This window comes from Pan paniscus, chromosome 16 (assembly GCF_029289425.2).
Source record: "Pan paniscus chromosome 16, NHGRI_mPanPan1-v2.0_pri, whole genome shotgun sequence".
Lineage (NCBI taxonomy): Eukaryota > Metazoa > Chordata > Mammalia > Primates > Hominidae > Pan > Pan paniscus.
Genome location: NC_073265.2, coordinates 88,759,452 through 88,782,460, shown reverse-complemented (window position 1 = coordinate 88,782,460; position 23,009 = coordinate 88,759,452). Strand labels below are relative to the sequence as shown.

Genomic DNA, 23,009 nt, shown 5'->3' with positions numbered 1-23,009 from the left:
GCCCAGGAGTTGGAGACCAGCCGGGGCAACAGAGATTGAGGCAGGAGGATCACTTGAGCCCAAGAGTTGTAGGCTGCAGTGAGCTGCGATCACACCACTGCACTCCAGCTTGGGTGACAGAGTAAAACCTTGTCTCAAAAAAAAAAAAAAAAAGTGAGAAAAGGACTCCAATAGACATTTATCCGAAGTAAGTATACAGATGGCCAATAAGTACATGAGAAGATGTTCAGGGTCTCTGGTCATTAGGGAACTGCAAATCAAAGCCACCATGAGATATCACTTCATATCCATTAGGATGGCTATTATTAAAAAAAGAAAATAAGTTTTGTCGGGAATGTGGAGGAATTGGAGCCCTTGTGCTCTGCCAGTGGGAATGTAGAATGGCATAGCCTCTGTGGAAAACAATACGATGTTTCCTCCAAAAACTAAAAACATAATTATCATATGATCCAGCAGTTTCACTTCTGGGCATGTACCTCCCAAAAATGAAAGCAGAAACCCAAAGAGATACTTGTACATTAATGTTCAATAGCAGTATTATTCACAATAGCTAAAAGGTGGAAGCAACCCAAGTGTTCATTAATGGATAAATGTATAAACACAATATGTTATATAGTATTTAGCCTTAAAAAGAAAGGAAATTCTGACATGCTACAATATGGATGAACTTTGAAGGCATTATGCTAAGAGACATAAGCAGTCACAAAGGCAAAATAATGTATGATTCCACACATACAAAGTGCCTAGAGCAGTCAAATTCAGAGACAGAAGGTAGAATGGGTGTTGCCAGAGGTGGAGGGTAGGGGGAATGGGAAGTTACTGTTTAATGAGTACAGAGTGTCAGTTTTGCAAGGTGAAGGAAATTCTGGAGATGGACAGTGGTAATGGTTGTACAGCAATGTGAATTTACTTAATGTCACTGAACTGCACACTTAAAAATGGTTAAAATGGTCCGGGCACAGTGGCTGACGCCTGTAATCCCAGCACTTTGGGAGGCCAAGGCAGGCGGATCACGAGGTCAGGAGATTGAGACCATCCTGACCAACATGGTGAAACCCCATCTCTACTAAAATACAAAAAATTAGCTGGGCATGGTGGTGTGTGCCTGTAGTCCCAGCTACTCGGGAGGCTGAGGCAGGGGAATCGCTTGAACCCAGGAGGCAGAGATTGCAGTGAGCCGAGATTGCACCACTGCACTTTAGCCTGGCGACAGAGCAAGACTCCGTCTCAAAAACAAACCAAAAAAAAAAAAATGCTTAAAATGGCCACATGAAGAAAGGGAAAAAAATGAAAAGGTTAAAATGAGAAATTATATATATATATATATATATATGTTTTTTTTTTACTACAATTTTGTTTTGTTTTGTTTTTTGAGATGGTGTCTTCCTCTGTCTCTCAGGCTGGGGTTCAATGGTGTGATCTTGGCTCACTGCAGTCTGCTCCTCCCAGGCTCAAGCCATCCTCCTGCTTCAGCCTCTGGAGTAGCTGAGACTACAGGCACATGCCACTGCATCTGGCTAATTTTTGTATTTTTTGTAGAGACAGAGTTTTGCCATGTTGCCCAGGCTAGTCCCAAACTCCTGAGCTGAGGTGACCCTCCAGCCTCCACCTCCCAGAGTGCTGGGATTACAGGTATGAGCCACCATGCCTGGCCTTATTTTACCAGTTTTTTTTTTTTTTCAAACCCTGCCAAACTGTTTTCCAAAGTGGTATACCATTTTACATTTCCAGCAACAGTGTATGAGAGTTCCAGTTATTTCCCATCCTCATCAACACTTACTACAATAAGTCTTTTTAATCTTAGTCATTCTAATTGATGAGTGACGCCTCATTGTGGTTTTAACTTGCATTTCCCTGATGCCTAATAATGTTGAATATAAAGCATGTGCTTATTTGTTCTTGGTATATCTTCTTTGATGAAGCGTCTGTTAAAATAAATTGCCCATTTTTGGCCAGGTGCAGTGGCTCACACCTGTAATCCCAGCACTTTGGGAGGCCGAGGCGGGCAGATCACGAGGTCAGGAGATCGAGACCATCCTGGCTAATACGGTGAAACCCCGTCTCTAATAAAAATACAAAAAAATTTAGCCAGGCATGGTGGCGGGCACCTGTAGTCCCAGCTGCTCGGGAGGCTGAGGCAGGAGAATGGTGTGAACCCGGGAGGCAGAGCTTGCAGGGAGCCGAGATCACGCCACTGCCCTCCAGCCTAGGCGACAGAGCGAGACTCCGTCTCAAAAAATAAATAAATAAATAAATAAATAAATAAATAAATAAATAAATAAATAAATTGCCCATTTGTATAGTGAGCTGTTTTCTTGAGTGTTGAGAGTTCTTTATACCAGTAAGATACAAATCTTACATGAGATACATGTTTATGAAAATATTTTCTCCCAGCCTCTAGTTTTTTAATTAACAGTTTCTCTTGAAGAGCAAAAATTTAAAATTTTGATGAAATCCAATTGGTTATGTTGTTCTTTTAATGATTCTTTTTGGTGGTCATATCTAGGAAAGCTTTGCCTAATGCATGGTCACAGGTGTTTTCTTACACATTGTTTTTATAGTTTTAAGTTTTATATTTAACTCTATGTTCAATTTTGAGTTAATTTTTGTGTATAATATGAGATATAGATCAAAGGGGTTTTTTGTTTTATTTTTACGTGTGAATATCTAGTTGTTCCAGTATCACTTGTTGAGCAGACTTCTTTCTCCAAGGAATTGGTTTTGCATATTTGTCAGGGATCAGTTATTCATGTATGTGTGGGTCCATTTCTGGACTCTCCATTCTGTTCCATTGCTTGTCTACTTAACAGCAGTACAAACTGCCTTGCCTACCATAGCTTTATCATAAATATAGTTCAATAAGTCTGTATTTTAGATTTAAATCTAAATTTCACATTTAGATTAAAATCTAAAATCTATATAGAAGTATTGAGAGTGAACCTTCTTGTCTTGTTTCTGATCGTAGAGATAAAGCATTCAGTCTTTCACTGTTAAGTCTGATGTTAGCTGTAGGTTTTTCAAAGGTGCCTATCAGATTGAGGAAGTATAATTCTATTCCTACTTTGCTAAGAATTTTCATCAGGAATAGATATTAGATATTAGATCTTGTCAAGTGCTTTTTCTATGTTGAGTGAGATCATACAGTTTTTCTTTTCTATTAATATTTTGGGCTTTGGTAGTTTGTGTCTTTAAAGGAATTTGTTCATCTGTATTGTCAAATTTATGGTATAAAGGTGTTCACAATATTCTCATTAACCTTTTAGTATTTGTAGAATCTGTAGTGATGTCATCTCTCTCATTCTTTTATTTGTACAACATGATGTTTTGAAATATGTACATGTTGTGGAATGGCTAAATAAGCTAATTAACATATGTATTACCTCACATATTTATCACTTTTTGTGATCAGAACACTTGAAATCTACTTTCTTAGCAATTTTCAAGGAAACAATACAGTAGTCACCATGTTATACAATAGATCTCTTGAATTTATTCCTCCTCCCACAACCTCTGGTAACCAGCATTCTACTCTCTACTTGTGTGAGTTCAACTTTTGTAGATTGCACATATGAATGAGACCATTCAGTATTTGTCTTTCTGTGCCTGGCTATTTCACTTAACATAGTATTTTCCAGGTTCATCATGTTGTCACAAATGACAGGATGCCCTTCTTTTTTAAGGCTGAGTAGTATTCCATTGTGTATACATACCACATTTTCTTTATCCATTCATCTGTTGATAGACATTTAGATTAAGACCGTATCTTGATCATTGTCAATAATGCTGCAATGAACATGGAGTGCAGGTATCTCTTCAATATACTAATACTGTTCTTTGGATGTATCACCCAGTAGTGGGATTCATGGATCATATGGTAGTTCTATTTTTAATTTTTGAGAAACCTCCTTACTGTGTTCCATAATTTACATTCCCACCAACAATGTGCAAGGATTCCCTTTTCTCCACATCTTCACCAACATGTGTCTTTCTTTTTTTAATCATAGCCATTTTAACAGGTGTAAGATGAAATCTCATGGATATAATTTGCATTTCTCTAATGATAACAATCTTGGGCATTTTTTCATACACCTATTGGGCATTTGTATATCTTTTGAGGAATATCTATCAGGCCCTTTGATCTTTTTTTTTTTTTTTTGAGATGGAGTCTCGCTGTGTCGCCTAGGCTGGAGTGCAGTGGCGTGATCTTGGCTCACTGCAACCTCCGCCTCCCAAGTTCAAGCAATTCTCCTGCCTCAGCCTCCCGAGTAGCTGGGATTACAGGCATGTGCCACCACGCCCAGCTAATTTTTTATATTTTTGGGAGAGACGGGGTTTCACCATGTTAGCCAGGATGGTCTCCATCTCTTGATCTTGTGATCCGCTCACCTTGGCCTCCCAAAGTGCTGAGATTACAGGTGTGAGGCACCGTGCCCCGCCAAATTTTTCTTTCTTTATATCCTTACTCTATAAGCTTTTTTCTATTTTTAAAATTTTTTATTTTCTTTTTTTACTTTTTAATCTTTTTTGTTAAAACTAAGACACAGGCCAGGCATGGTGGCTCATGCCTGTAATCCCAGCACTTTGGGTGGCCAAGGCGGGTGGATCACCTGAGATCAGGAGTTCCAGAGCAGCCTGACCAACATGGAGAAACCCCGTCTCTACTAAAAATACAAAATTAGCCAGGCATGGTGGTGCATGCCTGTAATCCCAGCTACTCAGGAGGCTGAGGCAGGAGAATTGCTTGAACCCGGGGGGTAGAGGTTGTGGTGAGCCAAGATAGAGCCATTGTACTCCAGCCTGGGCAACAACAGTGAAACTCCGTCTCAAAACAAACAAACAAACCAACAGGCCAGGCGCAGTGGCTAATGCCTGTAATCCCAGCACTTTGGGAGGCAGAGGTGGGCAGATCACGCGGTCAGGAGATTGAGACCATCCTGGCTAACACGGTGAAACCCTATCTCTACTAAAAATACAAAAAAATAGCCGGGTATGGTGGCGGGCGCCTGTAGTCCCAGCTACTCAGGAGGCTGAGGCAGGAGAATGGTGTGAACCCGGGAGGCGGAGCTTGCAGTGAGCCGAGATCGTGCCAACTGCACTCTAGCCTGGGCAACAGAGCGAGACTTCGTCTCAAAAAAAAACAAAATTAAGACACAAACACACACATTAATGTAGGTCTACACAGTCAGGATCATCAATATCACTGCCTTCCACCTCCACATCTTGTCCCACTGGAGGGTCTTCAGTGGCAGTAACATGCATGGAGCTTTCATCACCTATGATGATAATGGAATACCTTCTTTTGGAATACCTCTTGAAGGACCTGCCTGAGGCTTTTCTACAGTTAACTTTTAGAAATGTATAAGTAGAAGGAGTACCCTCTAAAATAAGTATAAAATGTAGTATATTAAATATATAAACCAGTAACAGTCATTTATCAACTATTATCACATATTGTGTACTGCACATAATTGTATATGCTTTACTTTTATATGGCTAGCAGCACAATAGGTTTGTTTGCACCAGCATTACCACCAACACATGAGTCAATGCATTATGCTATGATGTTACGACAGCTACTGTATCACTACCCAGTAGGAATTCTTCAGCTGCACTGTAATTTTATGGGACTACCTTTATGTATGCAGTCATTGACTGAAATGCCGTGGAGCTGGACATGATTGTAATATGGAAGCAGCCTTACACATTTGCCCATGTACGTACCATTTCCAAGGTCGTCTTTTTTGTAGAACTAGAGTTCCATTTGCTATCATTTTCCTTCCTCCTGAAAGACTTCCTTTTACATTTCTTTGAGAACATTGTAGTGCAAGTCTTCTGGCGATTAATTATTTAAAATTTTGTTTTCAAAAGGTATTTTCACCAGTACGGAATTTAAGGTTGACAACTTTTTTCTTTCCATACTTTAAAGATAAGCAGTGTCTTTAACTCTCTCCTTGTTTGCTTTTTATTCCCCTAAGAAATCTGTTATCATCTTTATCTTTATTTTTTATACGTAATGTGTCTTTTTTCTCTACTTGTGAGATTTTTGCTTTATCATAGTTTTAAGCAATTTGTTGATGATGTTTTGACTTTATTTGGTATAGTTTTCTTCATGTTTCTTGCGTTTAGTGTTCATTGAGCTTCTTGGATCTCTGGTTTTATGCTTTTTCTTAAATTTGGAAAAACATTGGCCATTATTTCTTCAAATATGTTTTCTGTCCCTCCTCTAGTCTGCTTTTCTTTAGGGACTCAAATGACATATATATTAGGCAACTTGAAGTTGTTTTACAGCCCACTGATTTTTTTTCATTTTTGATAATTTTTATTGCTATGTCTACAAATTCATCTTTTCATCTGCAGTATCTTATCTGCCATTAATCCCACACATTTTCATCTTCACACATAATTTTTCTATCTAGAAGTTCCATTTGGGTCTTTTTTATTTCTTCCATGTCTTTATTTAACTTTTTAAACATATGGAATACAATTATTGTAATTGTTTTAATGTTTTTATCTGCTAATTTAACATCTGTGTCAATTCTGGGTCAGTTTTGATTGATTATTCCCATTATGGGCCATGTTTTCCTGCTTCTTTGGATGCTTGGTAATCTTTGGATGCTAGACTTTGTGAATTTTACCTCGTTAGGTGTTGGTTATTTTAGTATTCCTATGAACATCCTTGAGTATTGTCCTCTAGTGCAATCAAGTCACTTGAAAACAGTTTGATCCTTTTAGGTCTTACTTTTTTGATCTGTGTGGTGATCTGAGCAGTGTTCAGTCTAGAGCTAATTATCGCCTCTTCTGAGATGAAAGGCTTCTGAGTACTCTATCTATCTAATGCCTCATGAATTAGAAATTTTTTCAGTCTGGTTGGTGGGAACAGGCGCCAGCCTTATGTTAGCACAAAACACTGTTCCCTGTAACCTTATTGAAGGATTCTTTCTCCAGACTAAAATACTTTTCTTACACACATGCTAATCAGTATTCTGTCCCTATACTTGAGGGTGTCCCTCTGCTAATATCTTGGTTCCTCTGTCTCTGGAGCCTTCTCCTCTTCAGCAATTTGTCCTGTCAGTTCTAGTCACCTTGGTCTCCCCAAACTCTCAACTCTACTTCCTCAACTCAGGTAGTCCACTGGGATAACTTCTGGGTCGCCTCTTCCCTGTGCTGTTTCCTGGAAACTCTCTCAAAGCAATAAACTGGGGTGATTTATTTTTTCCATCTCTCAGGAATTGCTCTCTCATTGCTTGTCTTGTTTCTTGAAACCATTGTTTTATCCTTTGTTCTGTGGGCTGTTTATCTGTTTGTTTTGGGTTATTTCAGGCAAGAGGATAAATGTAGTTACTAGACTTCATCTTGGCCAGAAGCAAAAGTTGTAACAACAATTATTTATTTTCTACCTCAGGGTCAATTGGGCTTCAGCTGATTTAATCTGGGGTCATTGAGAGCTGTTTGGGCTAAGCTGATTTCTACTGGACTTTATATATATATGTACATACAAATACATATGTATGTGCTAGGCTAATTTCTACTGGACTTTATATACGTACGTATGTATGTGTGTAATACACACACACATATATACATGTATGTATATGTGTAATACATATATACATGTATGTATATGTGTTTATATACATGTGTATGTATGTGTGTATATGTATGTAGGCATATATATATGTATGTCTATATACATAAAGAAAGAAGGTTTAATTTAGTTGAAAGTAGAAATCAGCAGGTCAGTAGTAGCCACCATAATCTTTTGGGATATAATGCTACTAATTTCAAAGAAATTATGGGTATAGTGTTGAAATGTATATTTCTAAAAGTAACTATGGAAATTATCATTTAACATCTTTGTTTTTTATTTTAAAATTAGAAGACAATGTATATACAAATATGCAAGAATCACAGGAAACCCACATATCCAACCACCTAGATGAAGTTGTTGCTGCTGTTAGCATCACTCATAGAAAGAAGTTCCAAAACAAGCTGCTTCAGACAGCACTATTCCAGCCTCCTCGAGAGAAACTCCACCTCTGTGAAGAGAAAGCAAAGTCCTATTCCAACAGTCATGAGGTAAGGAGACTTTTGTTTCTGTATTTCTACTCTGAGAATTGAGCTATATGGTATAATCAAGAGAAGTGGAATGTTTTGGATTACATTCCTAATCTCAGCAGTTTGATACAAGAAAGTATATAAGACAGTGCCTTTGTTATAACATGAATGAATGCAGTACCTCTAGGCTCCAAGCACAGCAGTTCGCATGGCCAACAACAAATATTTATTGAGCTCGCACTGTGTGCCAAGTCTAGGCATTGGGATACAACACAAACAAAGCAGATGCAGCTTCTGCTCTCATAGAGCTTGTAATTCCTTATAATCTCAAATCTTGTTCTCTGCATGCTTCTTTCCCATTCTTTCCTCAAAAGTTTTACTCATTCACTAACTCATTCAGTAGGCATTTCTCTATCACCTCTTATATGTTGGGTCCTCTTCATCCATTCATCATAAATATCTATTGTATGCCTAATATGTGCCAGGTGCAATGTAGGTGCCAGGGCCACAGAAGGAAAAGCCACAGTCTTTGTCTTGGAGGGACTCGGGATTTGGTTGGGAAGATAGACGGGGGACAGATAATGGTAGTCAGGTTGATAAGTTCTGTGAGAGCTCGAGTGACATAGATGCAAAACACAAAGGGGTGGACAGTGAGCCTGGAGGTGGTAGAGGGACAGCAGTTAAGGCACACTTTCTTGGGATGGGAGTTACGTAGACTGCACTGGTAAACAGTGCTTAGGAGTTGGACAGGTGAGGAAGAGGACCAAATGTTCTGGACAGAGGTAGCAGATGGACAAGAGCCAATGGTCTGAGGGAGTGCAGTCTGTCTGGGGAACTATAAGGAGCTGTCTGGGACTAATGTGTTAGTGACACAGGGCAAGAAATGAAGCTGGATTATGGGCAGGAACTGAGGCCCAGAGGGCACTCAAGGCCTAATAAAAGAGTTTTGATTTTCTCTTAAAGATGATGGAGGATTACCATGAGGTTATAAGCAGAAGCATGCCATGAGCAGGTGTGATTTTAAGAACAGTCACTCCCATAGCTGTGAAGGGTATGGACAAAAAAAGAGTAAAACTGGAAGAGGAGCATCAGTTAGGAGGATATTTGCAGTAATCCTGGCAAGTAATTATGAGGACCTGAACTACATGTGGCAGAGACAATAGAAATGCTGAGCACTTTTGAAAGGAATTTAGAAATGCAAATCAGTGGGACAGGACTGGATGACTGAGGGGACATAGGGAATGGAGATGTGAGAGTGAGAAAGATGGGGTGTGTAGAATTCCCACCACCCAAGGTCTGAGTCTGCTTGGGTGGTTGGAGACTTGTCCATGACCTTCATCAGTATAACAAATACAGGAGAAAGACCAGGATTATAGAGAAAGAGCATAAATTTGGTTTTGAGGTTGTGCTTGTTCATTATGCAACAGATACTCACTCAGAACCTACTATTTGTAGGCTCTAGGCTGGCAGCCTTTCTCAAACAGACTTCTGCAAAAGAATTAAGCCCTCATGCCCAAAGGCATTTAACAAATGTAAAGAATTAACTTCTTTTCTGTGTAACTAGAATGGTATTAAACATTTCGTTGTTCTGTGGTTCTGGTGAAGAATCCAGCATACAATGGTGAACAGGACAGACAAGGTGCATACCCTGATGGACCTGAGAGGCAATCAACATTGTAAATGAACCAGATTATTATAGACTGTGATAAGTGCTAAGGAGGACATAGAGTGGCTCCGTCTTGGGTAGGGTGATCAGGGAGGGCCTCCAGGAAGATGTGACAGATAAGCTGAGACCTGAGGAAGAGAAGAGCCAGTGTGGAGGAGCTGAAGGAAAAGAGTTCTAGGGAGAGGAAACAGCACACATAAATCTACAAGGTAGGCACAAGCAGGACATATTTGAAGCAAGGAGAAGAAGCTGCAAGCTGACATTAAATATAGTGAGAGAGGCTGTCAGTTCACTTAGGGCCTTGCAGGTTTCAAGCTAAGTGCCCTGGAAGGCCTTAAAAATATTTTCATCATGGTATTAACATGACGTAATTTACTTTTTAAAATATCAGTTTTTTAGTAATTTCGTATTTTAAAATAATTTCTGACTTACAGAAAAGGCACAAGATTCACTCATTTTTAACATTTGCTATATTGCTTTGTTCTCTGACTCTCATTGTTTTTCTGAACTGAGAGTAAGTTATAGATATTATGGCCCTTTACCCCCAAATTCTTCAGTGTTTATTCCCTAAGAATAAAGCTATTCCCTTACATGGCCACAGTACAGTGATCGTAATTAGGAAATTAATGTCAGTATAATACTATTATCTAATCTGTAAACCTTGTTTATATTTCTTCTTAATAATGTCCTTTACAGAAAACAATCAGACCCATGGTTCAGTCTGTGAATTCATGTTAAATAGAGTTGTCATGTCTCTTTAGTCTCCTGTAATCTGAAACAATTGCTTAACCTACTTTGTTTTTCATGATCTTGATATCTTGGAAATATATACTCTAATTGTTTTGTAGAATATCTCTCTGTTTGAGTTCGTCTTATGCTTCCTCATGATTCTATTCAGATTGTACATTTGGAGCAGGACTACCACAGGTGTGACATGGGGCGCTCCTTAGTGCGTCCTGTCAGGAGGTGCAGAATGTCTGTTTGTCTTGGTACAGTGATGCCAACCTTGAACACTTGGTTAAGGTGCTGTCTGGCAGGTTTCTTTACTGCAGAATTGCCATTTTTCCCTTTGTAATTAATAAGTATTTTGTGGGTAGATTCACTGAGACTATGTATATATTTAAAACTTCACTCTGCCACCTGAATCAGTTATTACTATGATGTTTGTCACATAGCCAGTCTCTGACTTCCACGTTCTTTCAACATTTGTTTGTTGGCATTCTATTATAAGGAGGAGCTTTTCTTTCTTCACAGCTTATTTATCATTCATTTATTCCTATCAGTTTGGGTTCAGGAAATTGTATTTTTCAAATACACTACAACCTGTTATTTTCATGGAAGCTCAGATTATTCCATATCTGCCAGTGAGAGACCCTTCCAGCTGGCTCCTGAGTCCTCAATGCATCCCCTGATGGTTTAACCACTTCCTGGCGCTACCACTTGCTGGTAAATCATCTCAACTTTCAAGGTTCCTCCCAGTTTTGAAATTGCCTTCCTACTTCGTGCTTGTCTTCTGTCTGCCCTTTACTGATGCCTATTGCTAAAGTCACTGGAACTGGCAGAATAAAGGTTGGAAAACCAATAGGGATATTTGGACCGTGCCTTGTAACAAATAAGGACGTGAAGGAAGGACAAGCTGTTTCTTGTATACCTCTATCCCTACTCAGGTCCTGAGAACCAAGGCTATTATCAGGGAAGCCCAACTCAGCCTGCACAGTCCCCTTCACTGGAAATCTGTAGTTGGGACAGATTCACTATCAAAACAGATCTACCTCTCTTTTTGTCTGTCTGGATTCCATGATGTTGTCATCATTTCCTTCTCTTTCATACACTGTAGTTGTTGTTCTCTTTCTCTCTCTCCAAAGTAGTCATTCCCTAAACTTCCTGTGTCTAGAGGCAATAAAAAGGTGATTCCCAAAAGAAGCACAAACAGCCAGTTGACACATGAAGATGTTCAGCCTCATCAATTTGGGAGAAAAATGTGGACTAAATCAAGGAGAAATGGGCTAACTGACAAACTAAAAACCAAACAAAAACTCCACAATTTGTACTCAGTTCAACGTAAGGGGCATTTCTGCTCACATATGCTGCGCTGAAAGTATGAACTGGTGCAACCTCTTGGAGAGGCACTTCAGCAATAGCTACTCACAGCCTCAGAATTTTGCATATCCTTTACACAGCAATCCCATTTGTGGGAATTTGTTTTGTGGAAATGTTTATGGGTATGTGCAAGGCTATCCATACAGGATATTCAGTGAGTAAGAAATTTACAAACACCTAAATGCCCAATAAAGAGTGGATTGAGTAATGCAGTTATGATATAGCCATATAATAAAATACTGTGCAGCCATTCAAACTTATATCATAGAAGATGACATGAGAAGTTATTCGTAAATTGTTAAAACAGCAGCCATAAACCTGCATGTAGTTTATGAACCTATTTTTGAAAAAGAAACAATATATAAAGATAGATTCACAAAAATAAAGAATAAAGGGATATTTAGCTACCTAGATATCTCTAGGGGGTAAACTTACAGGTGATTTTTAGTTTTTATCTTTTTGCTTATCTGTATTTTGACAATGAGCATACATTATTTTTGTAGTAAGAAACATGTTACTGTAGAAAAAAATAAGACAGTCCACCTTCTTTCAGCACTTTATGGTAAGCATGTATTCCTTAGCTTCCTCCTGCTAGGTCACAAAAGTGACTCTCCTTTGGCCAGCTGTCTGGCTGTGTATTTTTGTCAAGAAAAATGTTGTTTTAGGGTGAAGGTATTTCCAATGCATGTAGGAATTGCGTGGAAATGCAAGCCCTTTGAGCTTTGACATTGATGGGGGTGCATCCTAGGTGTATCCTGGATCTTCTCCACAACTCTGTCCTTGTTCTTACCTTTCTTCCTCTGCTTTGACCCCTTCAGCTTTCTTTCTTCAGCCATCTCTCTTGCTGTTCTGACTATCTGTTGCTGCATGACACCCCAATAACTTAGTGGCTTAAAACCAAAACAGCCATTCATTTTTCTCATGAGCCTGCGGTTTTTGCAGAGCTCAGTGGGGTTTGCTCAGCTTTGCTCCGTACAGCATCAGCTGGTCTTGAAGGGTCTGGAGAATCTGCTGCCACAATGGTTCACTCGAACTATCAGGCCTTTCTATGTGGGTCTTCTCTCCGTGGGGCCATGTTGGCTTCCTCACAGCACTGTGGTTGGATTCTGTATTAGTCTGTGGTGCTGTCCTAACAAAATTCCACAGATGCTGTGGCTTAAAGAACAGAGTTTATTTCCTCACAGTTCTGGAGGCTGGAAGTCCAAGACCAAGGTGTGAGCAGGGCTTGATTTCATTCTAAAGCCCTCTCTCCTTAGTTTGTAGATGACTGCCCTCTTGCTGTGTTCTCACATGGTCATTTCTCCATATGCATGCCCATCCCTGGTGTCTTTTCCTCTTCATATATAAGGATACCAGCTGTATTGGACTAGGGTCCACCCTAACACCTCCTTCGAACTTAAATCACCTCTTTAAAGACCTCATCTTCAAAAACAGTTACATTATAAGGTGCTGGGGATTGGGACTTAAGTATATGAATTCAGGGAGGCTGGGGAGGAGACACAGTTCAGCCCATAACAGGTTTCAAGAGTGAGTACCCAAGAAGAGACAGAAAGCGAAGCCACCAGTTCCTTTAGACTGTGGCCTGAAAACTGGCACTGTATCATTTCCTCCACGTTCTATTGGCCAAACAGTCATAAAGCCCAGATTCAAAGGGAATGGGACATAGACCCCCATCTCTGAATGGAAGGAGTATCAAATAATTTTGGAGCTGAGGTTTTGTTTGTTTGTTTGTTTTGAGACGGAGTCTCGCTTTGTCGCCCAGGCTGGAATGCAGTGGCACGATCTCGGCTCACTGCAAGCTCCGCCTCCCGGGTTCACACCATTCTCCTACCTCAGCCTCCTGAGTAGCTGGGACTACAGGCGGCCGCCACCACGCCTGGCTAATTTTTTGTATTTTTAGTAGAGACGGGGTTTCACCGTGTTAGCCAGGATGGTCTCGATCTCTTGACCTTGTGATTCACCCGTCTCCGCCTCCCAAAGTGCTGGGATTACAGGTTTGAGCCACCACACCCAGCCTGGAACCGTGTTTTAAAACTGCCAGCTCTGCTTTGAGGATATGGCTGCTCTGAGATCACCTGGAGCTGGGAATCCAGTTTTCTGTTCTTTTTGTCCTATCCCCGAATGAAAATGTGCTTCTTGCTGCTTTAATCAAGTCTGTAAGTCCTGCTGATCTCATTTGCTATGCTAGTGCAGATGGCTAAGGAAAGTTTTGAATTGAGAGCTAAACTATAGTATTTGACAGCCTGGGCAACATGGCAAAATCCCATCTCTACCAAAAATACAAAAAACTAGCCAGGTGTGGTGGTGCACACCTGTGGTCCCAGCTGCTCAGGAGGCTGAGGTGGGAGGATTGCTCGAGCCCCCTGGAGGTCGAGGCTACAGTGAGCCGATATCGTGCCATTGTACTCCAGCCTGGGTGACTCCAGGTGAGTGAGACCCTGTCTCATACACACACACACATACATGCACACACACACACAAAGTATACTATTTGAAAACACTACCATTTGCCCCTGTTGTGCCTGCATATGTAGTAGCTGTTCATTGGTGGGCAGCTGGGAAACCTAGAGAATGACTAGATGTCTGCTCTACTTTTTCTATTTTTTAAATTCTATTTCTTTTTTTCACCCTTAAATGTACTATAAATTGTACTTCTTATGTTTATTGTCTGTTTCATCTTACCAGATGTACACGCTACCACCCCAAATAGATCTTTGTCTGTTTTGTTCTGTGATACATCTCAAGTGCTTAGAACAATGTTTTGCACATAGCAGTCACTCAGTATTTATCAAAGGGATATAAAAGCGCATTGATTTTGTGTTTTGTGACTCTTAAGTTTTAAGTTGTATAACTGGTAAGCCTGTTTTCTCTTCCTAACAGTACAAACAGGCCGTCCACGAGCTTGTGCGTTGCGTAGCACTGACAAGAATTTGCTATGGAGACTCACATTGGAAACTAGCAGAGGCACATGTTAATCTGGCTCAAGGCTACCTCCAGCTGAAAGGTAAGCTCGCCTTAGACTGAGGGGGATCAGTTGGTCGATTTCTGCTGTTCTCCCCAAAATTTGATTCACACTTAATTAGAAGGATCAGGTTTTTTAATATTCTCCTTTCTAAATACCAAGAAGCCATTTCTTTTTAGAAAGAGTTGATAAGGTATATAACCTGTAAACATTCAAAGGGGAAAAATGGAAAAAATATTTTAACTTTTCTGGTTTTTTTGTTTTTGTTTTTGTTTTTGTTTTTATGATTTCAAAAGTAAGGTTCTTAGGAGAAAATTAATCTGTTGGGCCAGAAGACTGTAGGAAAAAACCCAAGGTATGGAATAGGGGCCCAGAATGGGATCCATTCACACTTTTATTGGAGAATCTCTTGACTGTAAATAACCAAAAAATTTAAAAAGACTAACCCAAATTGGCATAAACAAAAGTTTTTGGCTCATACAACTTAAAAATTCAAGGGAAAAAATTTTTAGACTTAGCCATATCCAGTGTTCAAACAATGTGACCAGGATTCAATTTGTCTCTCTCCCACTGCTTGGCTCTGTTTTTCTTGGTATTTGCTCCATTCTTCGCCAGGTTTTGCCCACATGGTGGCAACAAGACTGCCTGCAACTTTAGACTTCCCTTATAAGCATTCCCAGGAGGAAAAGAATGTCCCTCCACCAAAATCCCGGGATTTGGGAAGGGTTCTAATTGGAACAACTTGGGTTGTATACCAAAGGCAAGGAATAGTCTGATTGGCTAAACCTTCCTTTTGGCTTCATTGGATCCTGAAGGAGAAGCAGGCCTTCGCCACATCACATGGATTGGATGTGCAGGAGCCAGACATCCCAAAAGGGAAACAGAGGGGAGAATGGGTGCAGGGAAGGCAAAAACAATAGACACCCAGGATATGATGATGGCTTCTACTTACTGACTGTGCAGCCTAAGACAAGATGGACAAGAGCATCTCTGTGCTCAGCTTCTTCAGCTGAAAAGTGATGATTATGGTAATGGTGATGCTAACTTCCCAGGGTTGGCCCAGTGAATAAAGAAAATAATAGAAGTGGAAAACACCAAATGCCAAGCATATTCTATACCAAGCGTATTCATTATTGCCACCCAATAAATTTGGCCAAATCTGATTATAGACTGGTCCTACCTATTAGATCAAAGGCTCTTAGGGACCTTGGAGATTATCTAATTTAAACTCTGCCCTCCCACCCCATTTTGTAGATTCAGGGAAAACAATGAGTCTGAGTTAGAACAGCTTTCCCCATACCACACTGTTAATAAGTAGCTGATCTGAGACTCAGACCTAGGTTTTCAATGCCAGTTTGTCCTGCCATCTGGGGTTTCAGATGATGCTTTTCTTATACAGCCTGCTGCCTCTCTGCGTGACAGTCCTTCTTTCTCAATTTAAAGTAAAAGTAGTATCTACCATTTATTAAAGTCTCATTTGGTGCCAGGCATCATGTTGTTTTCCATGCATAACCTTATTCAGTCCTCACCACAGTCCTCAAAGGTGGGTATTTTTAATATCCCTGTTTACAGCTGAGAAAGCTGAGGCCAACGTTTTATAATAAGTGGTGGAGCAGGGGATCCATCCTGGGCAGTCTGACTTCAGAGCCAATGTTCTTGAACTTCACCCTATGCTGCCTCCAGTAAATCGAGTTCAGGTTCCTTCAGGGACTCGACACAATTGAAAATACAGTCCAACATGCTTTGTGTAACATCACAAGCACAGGTGGCACTAATACATGTCTGTGCTTTTTAAAAATATGTAATAAGACAATCTTGTGTAAGAATTCCCACATGAAACGCATACCCTTGATTTTCTCCATTAGAAAATATATTCTTCCTGTTTTATAGACATAGGAACAGAATTAACTTCATATTTTGACAGGTTTTTTTAGAGATCTAAGATACAATTTTGTGTAACTAAGAACATAAGATGGGGGCTGTGTGTATGTGAGTGGAAGTGGATGTCAGTGTAGGGGAGGAGGATGGGAATACAGGGACATGCAAAGCCCTGAAGCCGTGTTAACGATCTCAGTCCTCCCTTCCCGCAGATTAACAAGCCCGTGGAGGAACACTGGAACACACTGGGGAATTCGTTCTTAGTAGTGATTTTTTTTTTGCTCCATTTTGTTTCATATTAGTCTCTTACCACATAGGAAGACGAAATTGTCACACATTAATCTGTTACCTCACTGGAATTGTGTTTGTAAGTTTTTGTAGATATCAGATATGTATTATGTTAAAAAAATAACTCTCTGACGTTATGATTATAGGTGGGTGAGCTGAAGATTCAGAATTTTTAGTATTTCATTAAGATTGCAGTTACACAGCCAGGATTAAAATTCATGAATATTTTATTTCCTGCTCAGAATGCTATAGTTCTTGTATTCAGTTTGTTTCTTATAATTATATGTAACATATTTTACTTCTGCTATTGGTGAGGTTTCAAAGCTGTTCAATTCCAGCTCATTTTGTTTATTTCTAAAAAGGCCATTTGGGGGAAAATTTATCTTGGGTACTTGGTATAAAACACTTCTTTGGTTGTTACAGTCATGGCAGTGTTTCATGCTGCCCAGATACATCTCCATGTGTCATTTGACAATATGTGAAGGAGACCTTGTTAGATTCCCAGACCATAGGGAACTGTATTCCTGTCCAGTTGAGATGATAGAGAAACTGAGACCTCTTTTTCTTTGTCCACAGGACTGTCACTGCAAGCGAAACAACATGCAGAAATAGCCAGACAAATCCTCGCCAACTCCATTGTGCCTCCCTATAGTGAGAACACAGATGTTTTCAAGTTTTCCATTGAGCTTTTCCATACCATGGGCAGAGCCTTACTCTCCCTTCAAAAGTATCCTTTTGCCTCTAACTTTTACAAATAGAAATACTATTCACGTAATACTTACATGCCAAGTAAAAAGCTGATGCTGATGGATGACTTAGGAAGTGTGATCGGAAGTATGGGAGCCAAGGAAGTTCAGGACATGGGGTGTAGAATCTAGTACCAAGTGGAAAATTTCCTGAACACAATTCAGATTTAAGGAAGCTGCAGAGAATTTGACAAAAGCAGAGAGACTTTCAAAGGAGCTGCTACAATGTGGAAGGATTATAAAGGAAGAATGGATAGAAATTGAAGCACGAATCAGATTATCATTTGCACAGTAAGTTTCAAATTTAGAATTTTGCATACATGATGGCAGGAGGCTCTTTGCCTGTAGAATCTGTCTCAGGTAGGAGGAGCATCTCCATGAGGCTGAGGCCATGGCTTCTCCGGAGGTCACTGTGTAAAAGTAAAAGAGGAACACAGTCATGTCAGAGCAGCCCCAACAAGGGCATCCATCAGTGACACTCTCTATGGAGTGCCCTGGGTCCCAGAGTTCTGGTCATTATTCTCTTGACTTTCGTTTTACCTGCTCTCCCTCCTCACCCCCAGCCCCTACACCCTTCTCTTCCTCCCTCCCTTCCTTTTTTCCCTGCCCTGCTCCAGTCTAAAATGCTTCAACAGGTTGAGTTTATGATGAAAGCCTCAAAGGAGAAAGATCTTAAACATATCTGAATCCATGATCACGAAAGGATTGTTCTTTGTTCCTCACCTTACTCCATACTCACCAAATAAACTCAGCTGGAAGAGACACGAAGAGAAGGTTGTGCATAGTTAGTACTTTTATCTTTCTCCAAAGAGCAACCTAAGCCAATTCCTCAGAGTATTGGGGTGACAGAGTTTGCCCACACTCTTTGGAAAGATGGACTTGTGCAGAGGAAAAGGTGGAGAAAGGTCTGTGTTGGAAGAGGCAGAGTATCCCAGTTGACCTACATGGCTGCCCTTAGCCAAAGCCGGAAGAATTCAGTTTACCTTCCTAACTAGATTGTATGTGTAGGGTGATTGCCAAGACAACTCAGAGAACCCACGGAATCATTTTAAGAAAGGTGCTAGGAAAGGGCCCCAGGAGAACACACCTAATGCTTCCACGTGAATGGAAAGTGGGAAGAACCAACTTTGACTCATGCAGTTAAATATCTTCTTTTGTGATCACAATTCCCTTTGTTCTTTTGTTTTTCTTGGGTGGTTTTTGAACTGCAAGTGCAGAGCTCACTCATCTGTGCAAATCCTCTGGTATGGATTTTTAAATTAATTTTTCCCTTCATCTCCGATCTTTTCTCTCATTCTCCTACACACACATCATAGATAAATACTTTAATGATGGCTTACGTTTTTGAGTATGTATCTCTGAATAACAAACAATATTGTTTTATATATTTATGTGTTTAAAATTTGTATAAATTTGGCTGGGCGCAGTGGCTCATGCCTGTAATCCCAGCACTTTGGGAGGCTGAGGCAGGTGGATCATGAGGTCAGGAGTTCAAGACCAGCCTGACAAACATGGTGAAACCCCATCTCTACTTAAAAATACAAAAATTAGCCAGGCGTGGTGGCGCATGCCTATAATCCCAGCTACTCAGGAGGCTGAGGCAGGCGAAATCGCTTGGACCCAGGAGGCAGAGGTTGCAGTGAGTAGAGACCACACCACTGCACTCCAGCCTGGGCGACAGAGTGAGACTCTGTCTCAAAAAAAAAAAGAAGAGAAAAAAAGAAAATTTGTATAAATTTGTAACATATATATCATTCTGCTTCTTATTTTTTCCACTCAGCACGTTTTGGTTGTTGCCTGGATTTTAGTTCATTGCTTCTGGTTCCTGTATAATGCTCTATAGAATGCATTTGTTGTATTTTGTTTGTCCATCCTCCTAACAATAGACATTCAGCTTGTCCCCAGCTCTCTGCTGCCATAGCAGTGCTGCCATGACCATCCTTACACAGCTTCACTTACGTGGCTAAGTGACACTTTTTCTGCGGTTTATATCCCAAGGGTGGTATTGCTTTTCTGAGGTTTATATTCCAGGGGTGGTACTGAGTACAAACAGACTTTAAGTTCACCAAGCACCAGCCAACCACGACCCCCATCTGCATTTGCATTCCCACTTGCAGGGCGGGTAGGTTCCTAACACACCGCTGGCAATATTTGACTTTGTTAATCTTTGCCAACCTGGTGCATATAACGTGCTATCTAATTATTAAAGTTCTATTTACATTTCTCCTATTAGTGAGTTTGAATACTTTTCATATACGTCTTAGCCACTTGGGATTCACCTTATATGAATAGCCTGTTAGTATTCCTTCTTATTTTTCTTTTAGAGTTTCCTGTACCTTTCCTATTGATAATCAGGGTTTTCTTGTATATTATAAATATTAATGATATAAATATTTTCTTAAATCTATTGCCCACTTATTAATTTTGTCTATGGTGTTCTTCGTGGCTTAGAAATTATTAATTTGGTTCACTCAAATCCATTCATTTTCACCTTATGATTTATGCTTTGGGAGTCTGGTTAGAAAGTCTTTTCCAGCTAAATATCAAAAATATTCTCTAAAATTTCCCTCCAAGACCTACTTTAACTCTACTCCATATATTTTATCATGAAGCATTATCACTGTCATAACTTCTTAGTATTTCATAACTCAGTTTATAAATTACTCTTTAGTCCAAGGATTATTCAAATGATGTGTGTTTTGGTTTGCAGGTATGAGAGTTTTCAAGATATCTTGGTGTTACTGATTTGTAATTGTATTGCATTGTTATAGATATCCTGAAGCTATTTTGTTGGGGTGAGAGGAGAGTTTAGCAGCCTCATATCTTCTTAACCTATCACTTTATTGGTTAGTTGACCTTGTCCTTTTTTGTCCCCTACATCTATTCTGTCTGATACTATATCCTAGCTCTCTTTTGGTAAATATTTTCCTACAATACCTTTTAAAAAATATTTATTTGGGTTTAAATTTCCTTTTCTCCTACCAACTTTTTGTTCCTTTCTTTTTCCTTACTTGCTTTCTTTTAGATTAATCAAATATTTCTATCATTCCATTTTATACCCATTAATTTGCAAGTTATACATTTTTTTCTCTTGTTTTTTATTTTCTTTCTTCTTCTTTTCTTTTTTGTATACAGGATCTCACTCTGTTGCCCAGACTAGAGTACAGTGGTGGGATCATGGCTCACAGCAGCTTCAACCTCCCTGGGCTCAAGCAATCCTCTCATCTCAGCCTCCTGAGTAGCTTGGACTACAGGTGTGTGCCACCACACCCAGCTAACTTTTTGTATTTTTTGTAGAGATGAAATTTCGCTATGTTGCCCAGCCTGGTCTTGAACTCCTGGGCTCAAGCAGTCCACCCACCTTGGCCTCCCAAAATGCTGGGATTACAGGCATGAGCCACCATGCCTGGCCTTGTTATCTTCTTTTTATTCTAGTAGTTACTGTGGAGTTTGTCACTTATATCCCTGATTTATTAGAATCTAATTGTAAATTAATCATTTAACCACTTCCCGAACAATGCAAGGACCTTTGAGCATGCCAGCACTCTTTATCCTCTCTGCTTGGTGCTGTGTTGTCCTGTATTTAAATCACATGTATCTTATACTACAGACAGTATTTGTAATACGTACAACTGACAAAGGGCTTATATCTGAAATCTACAAAGAACCCTTATATATCAGTTAAACAAACACATAACTGGATAGAAAGATGGGCAGGAGGTCAGGCACGGTGGCTCACGCCTGTAATCCCAGCACTTTGGGAGGCCGAGGCGGGTGGATCACCCAAGGTCAGAAGTTCAAGACCAGCCTAGCTAACATGGCGAGACCCTGTCTCTACTAAAAATACAAAAATTAGCTGGGCCTGATGGCGGGCACCTGTAATCCCAGCTACTCGGGAGGCTGAGGCGGGAGAATTGCTTGAACCCGGGAGGCGGAGGTTGCGGTGAGCCAAGATCGCGCCATTGCACTCCAGCCTGGGCAACAAGAGAGAAACTCCATCTCAAAAAAAAAAAAAAAAAAAAGGAGAAAAGAAAGATGGGCAGGAAACTTTTCCCAAAAAAAGAACACCCGCGTAGCAAATAAACCTATCAAAAGGTGTTCCACCTTATCAGTTATCAGAAAATGAAAACTAGAATCATAAGATATGGCTGGGTGTGGTGGCTCACACCTGTAATCCCAGCGCTTTGAGAGGCTGAGGTGGAAGAATAGCTTGAGCCCTGGAGCTCAAGACCAGCCTAGGCAAGATGGGGAGACCCCCATCTCTACAAAAATATTTTTTAATTTATCCAGGTGTGGTGGTGCTCACCTATAGTCCTAGCTACTCAGGAGACTGAGGTGGGAGGATCTCTTTTTTTTTTTTTTTTGAGACGGAGTCTCGCTCTGTCACCCAGGCTGGAGTGCAGTGGCGCGATCTCGGCTCACTGCAAGCTCTACCCTCCCGGGTTCACGCCATTCTCCTGCCTCAGCTCCCGAGTAGTGGGGACTACAGGCACCCACCACCACGCCTGGCTAATTTTTTGTATTTTTTAGTAGAGATGGTGTTTCACCGTGTTAGCCAGGATGGTCTCAATCTCCTGACCTTGTGATGTGCCCACCTCGGCCTCCCAAAGTGCTGGGATTACAGGCGTGAGCCACTGCACCCGGCCGGGAGGATCTCTTGAGCCCAGGGATTTGAGTTTGCAGTGAGCTGTGCAACACCACTGCACTCCAGCCTGGATGACAAAGCAAAACTCTGTCTCTTTAAATAAATAAATAAATAAATAAATAAATAAGATACTCTTACATTCCCACTAGAATGGCTAAAAAAATTTTAAGACTACTAATAGCAAACGTTTGGAAGGATGTGATTCTCTGATATGCTCTGTCATATACCATTGTTTCAAATATATTTGGTGTAACTACTTTAGAAAACTATTTGGCATTGTCTCCTAAATTTAAACATTTGCATACCCTTTGACCCAGCAGTATCACTACTAAATTATACACCCAATAGAAATGCATGCATGTTTTCACCAAAAGACATAGCCAAGAATATTCAAAGCTACATTATTTGTAATAGCCAAGAGTTGGAAACAGCCTAAATGTTCACCAAAAGTAAAACAGAAAAAATGTGATGTTAATATAAATAAAATGATTAAAACTACTCCTATGCTTAACAGCATGAATGGCTCTCACAATGTGTAGTGAAAGAAGCCAGATGCAAAAGAATCATACTGTACAATTCCATTTATATAACTGGAGGAGGAAGAAGGTTGTTAGTGACTGGGAGGGCTTTACCAGTCCAGAATCCCTTCCTGCCAGAAATTAGGTATTC

General features: G+C 40.2%; 1 protein-coding gene across 14 annotated transcripts in view; it reads left to right on the top strand.

The window, feature by feature from the left end:
• Nucleotides 1-23,009, top strand: part of TTC23 (tetratricopeptide repeat domain 23) — a 110,771-nt gene that overhangs the window by 12,254 nt on the left and 75,508 nt on the right. For all 14 annotated transcript variants that reach the window (XR_008621077.2, XR_008621076.2, XM_034939487.3 and 11 more), the window contains 4 exons: nt 7,877-8,076; nt 14,702-14,825; nt 17,526-17,676; nt 17,861-17,986. Coding sequence is in view for 12 of the 14 variants with exons in the window: in XM_034939487.3 (XP_034795378.1) it covers nt 7,897-8,076; nt 14,702-14,825; nt 17,526-17,676; nt 17,861-17,986 (581 nt within the window). In the remaining 2 variants the exon portion in view is untranslated. The remainder of the gene's footprint in view (nt 1-7,876; nt 8,077-14,701; nt 14,826-17,525; nt 17,677-17,860; nt 17,987-23,009) is intronic.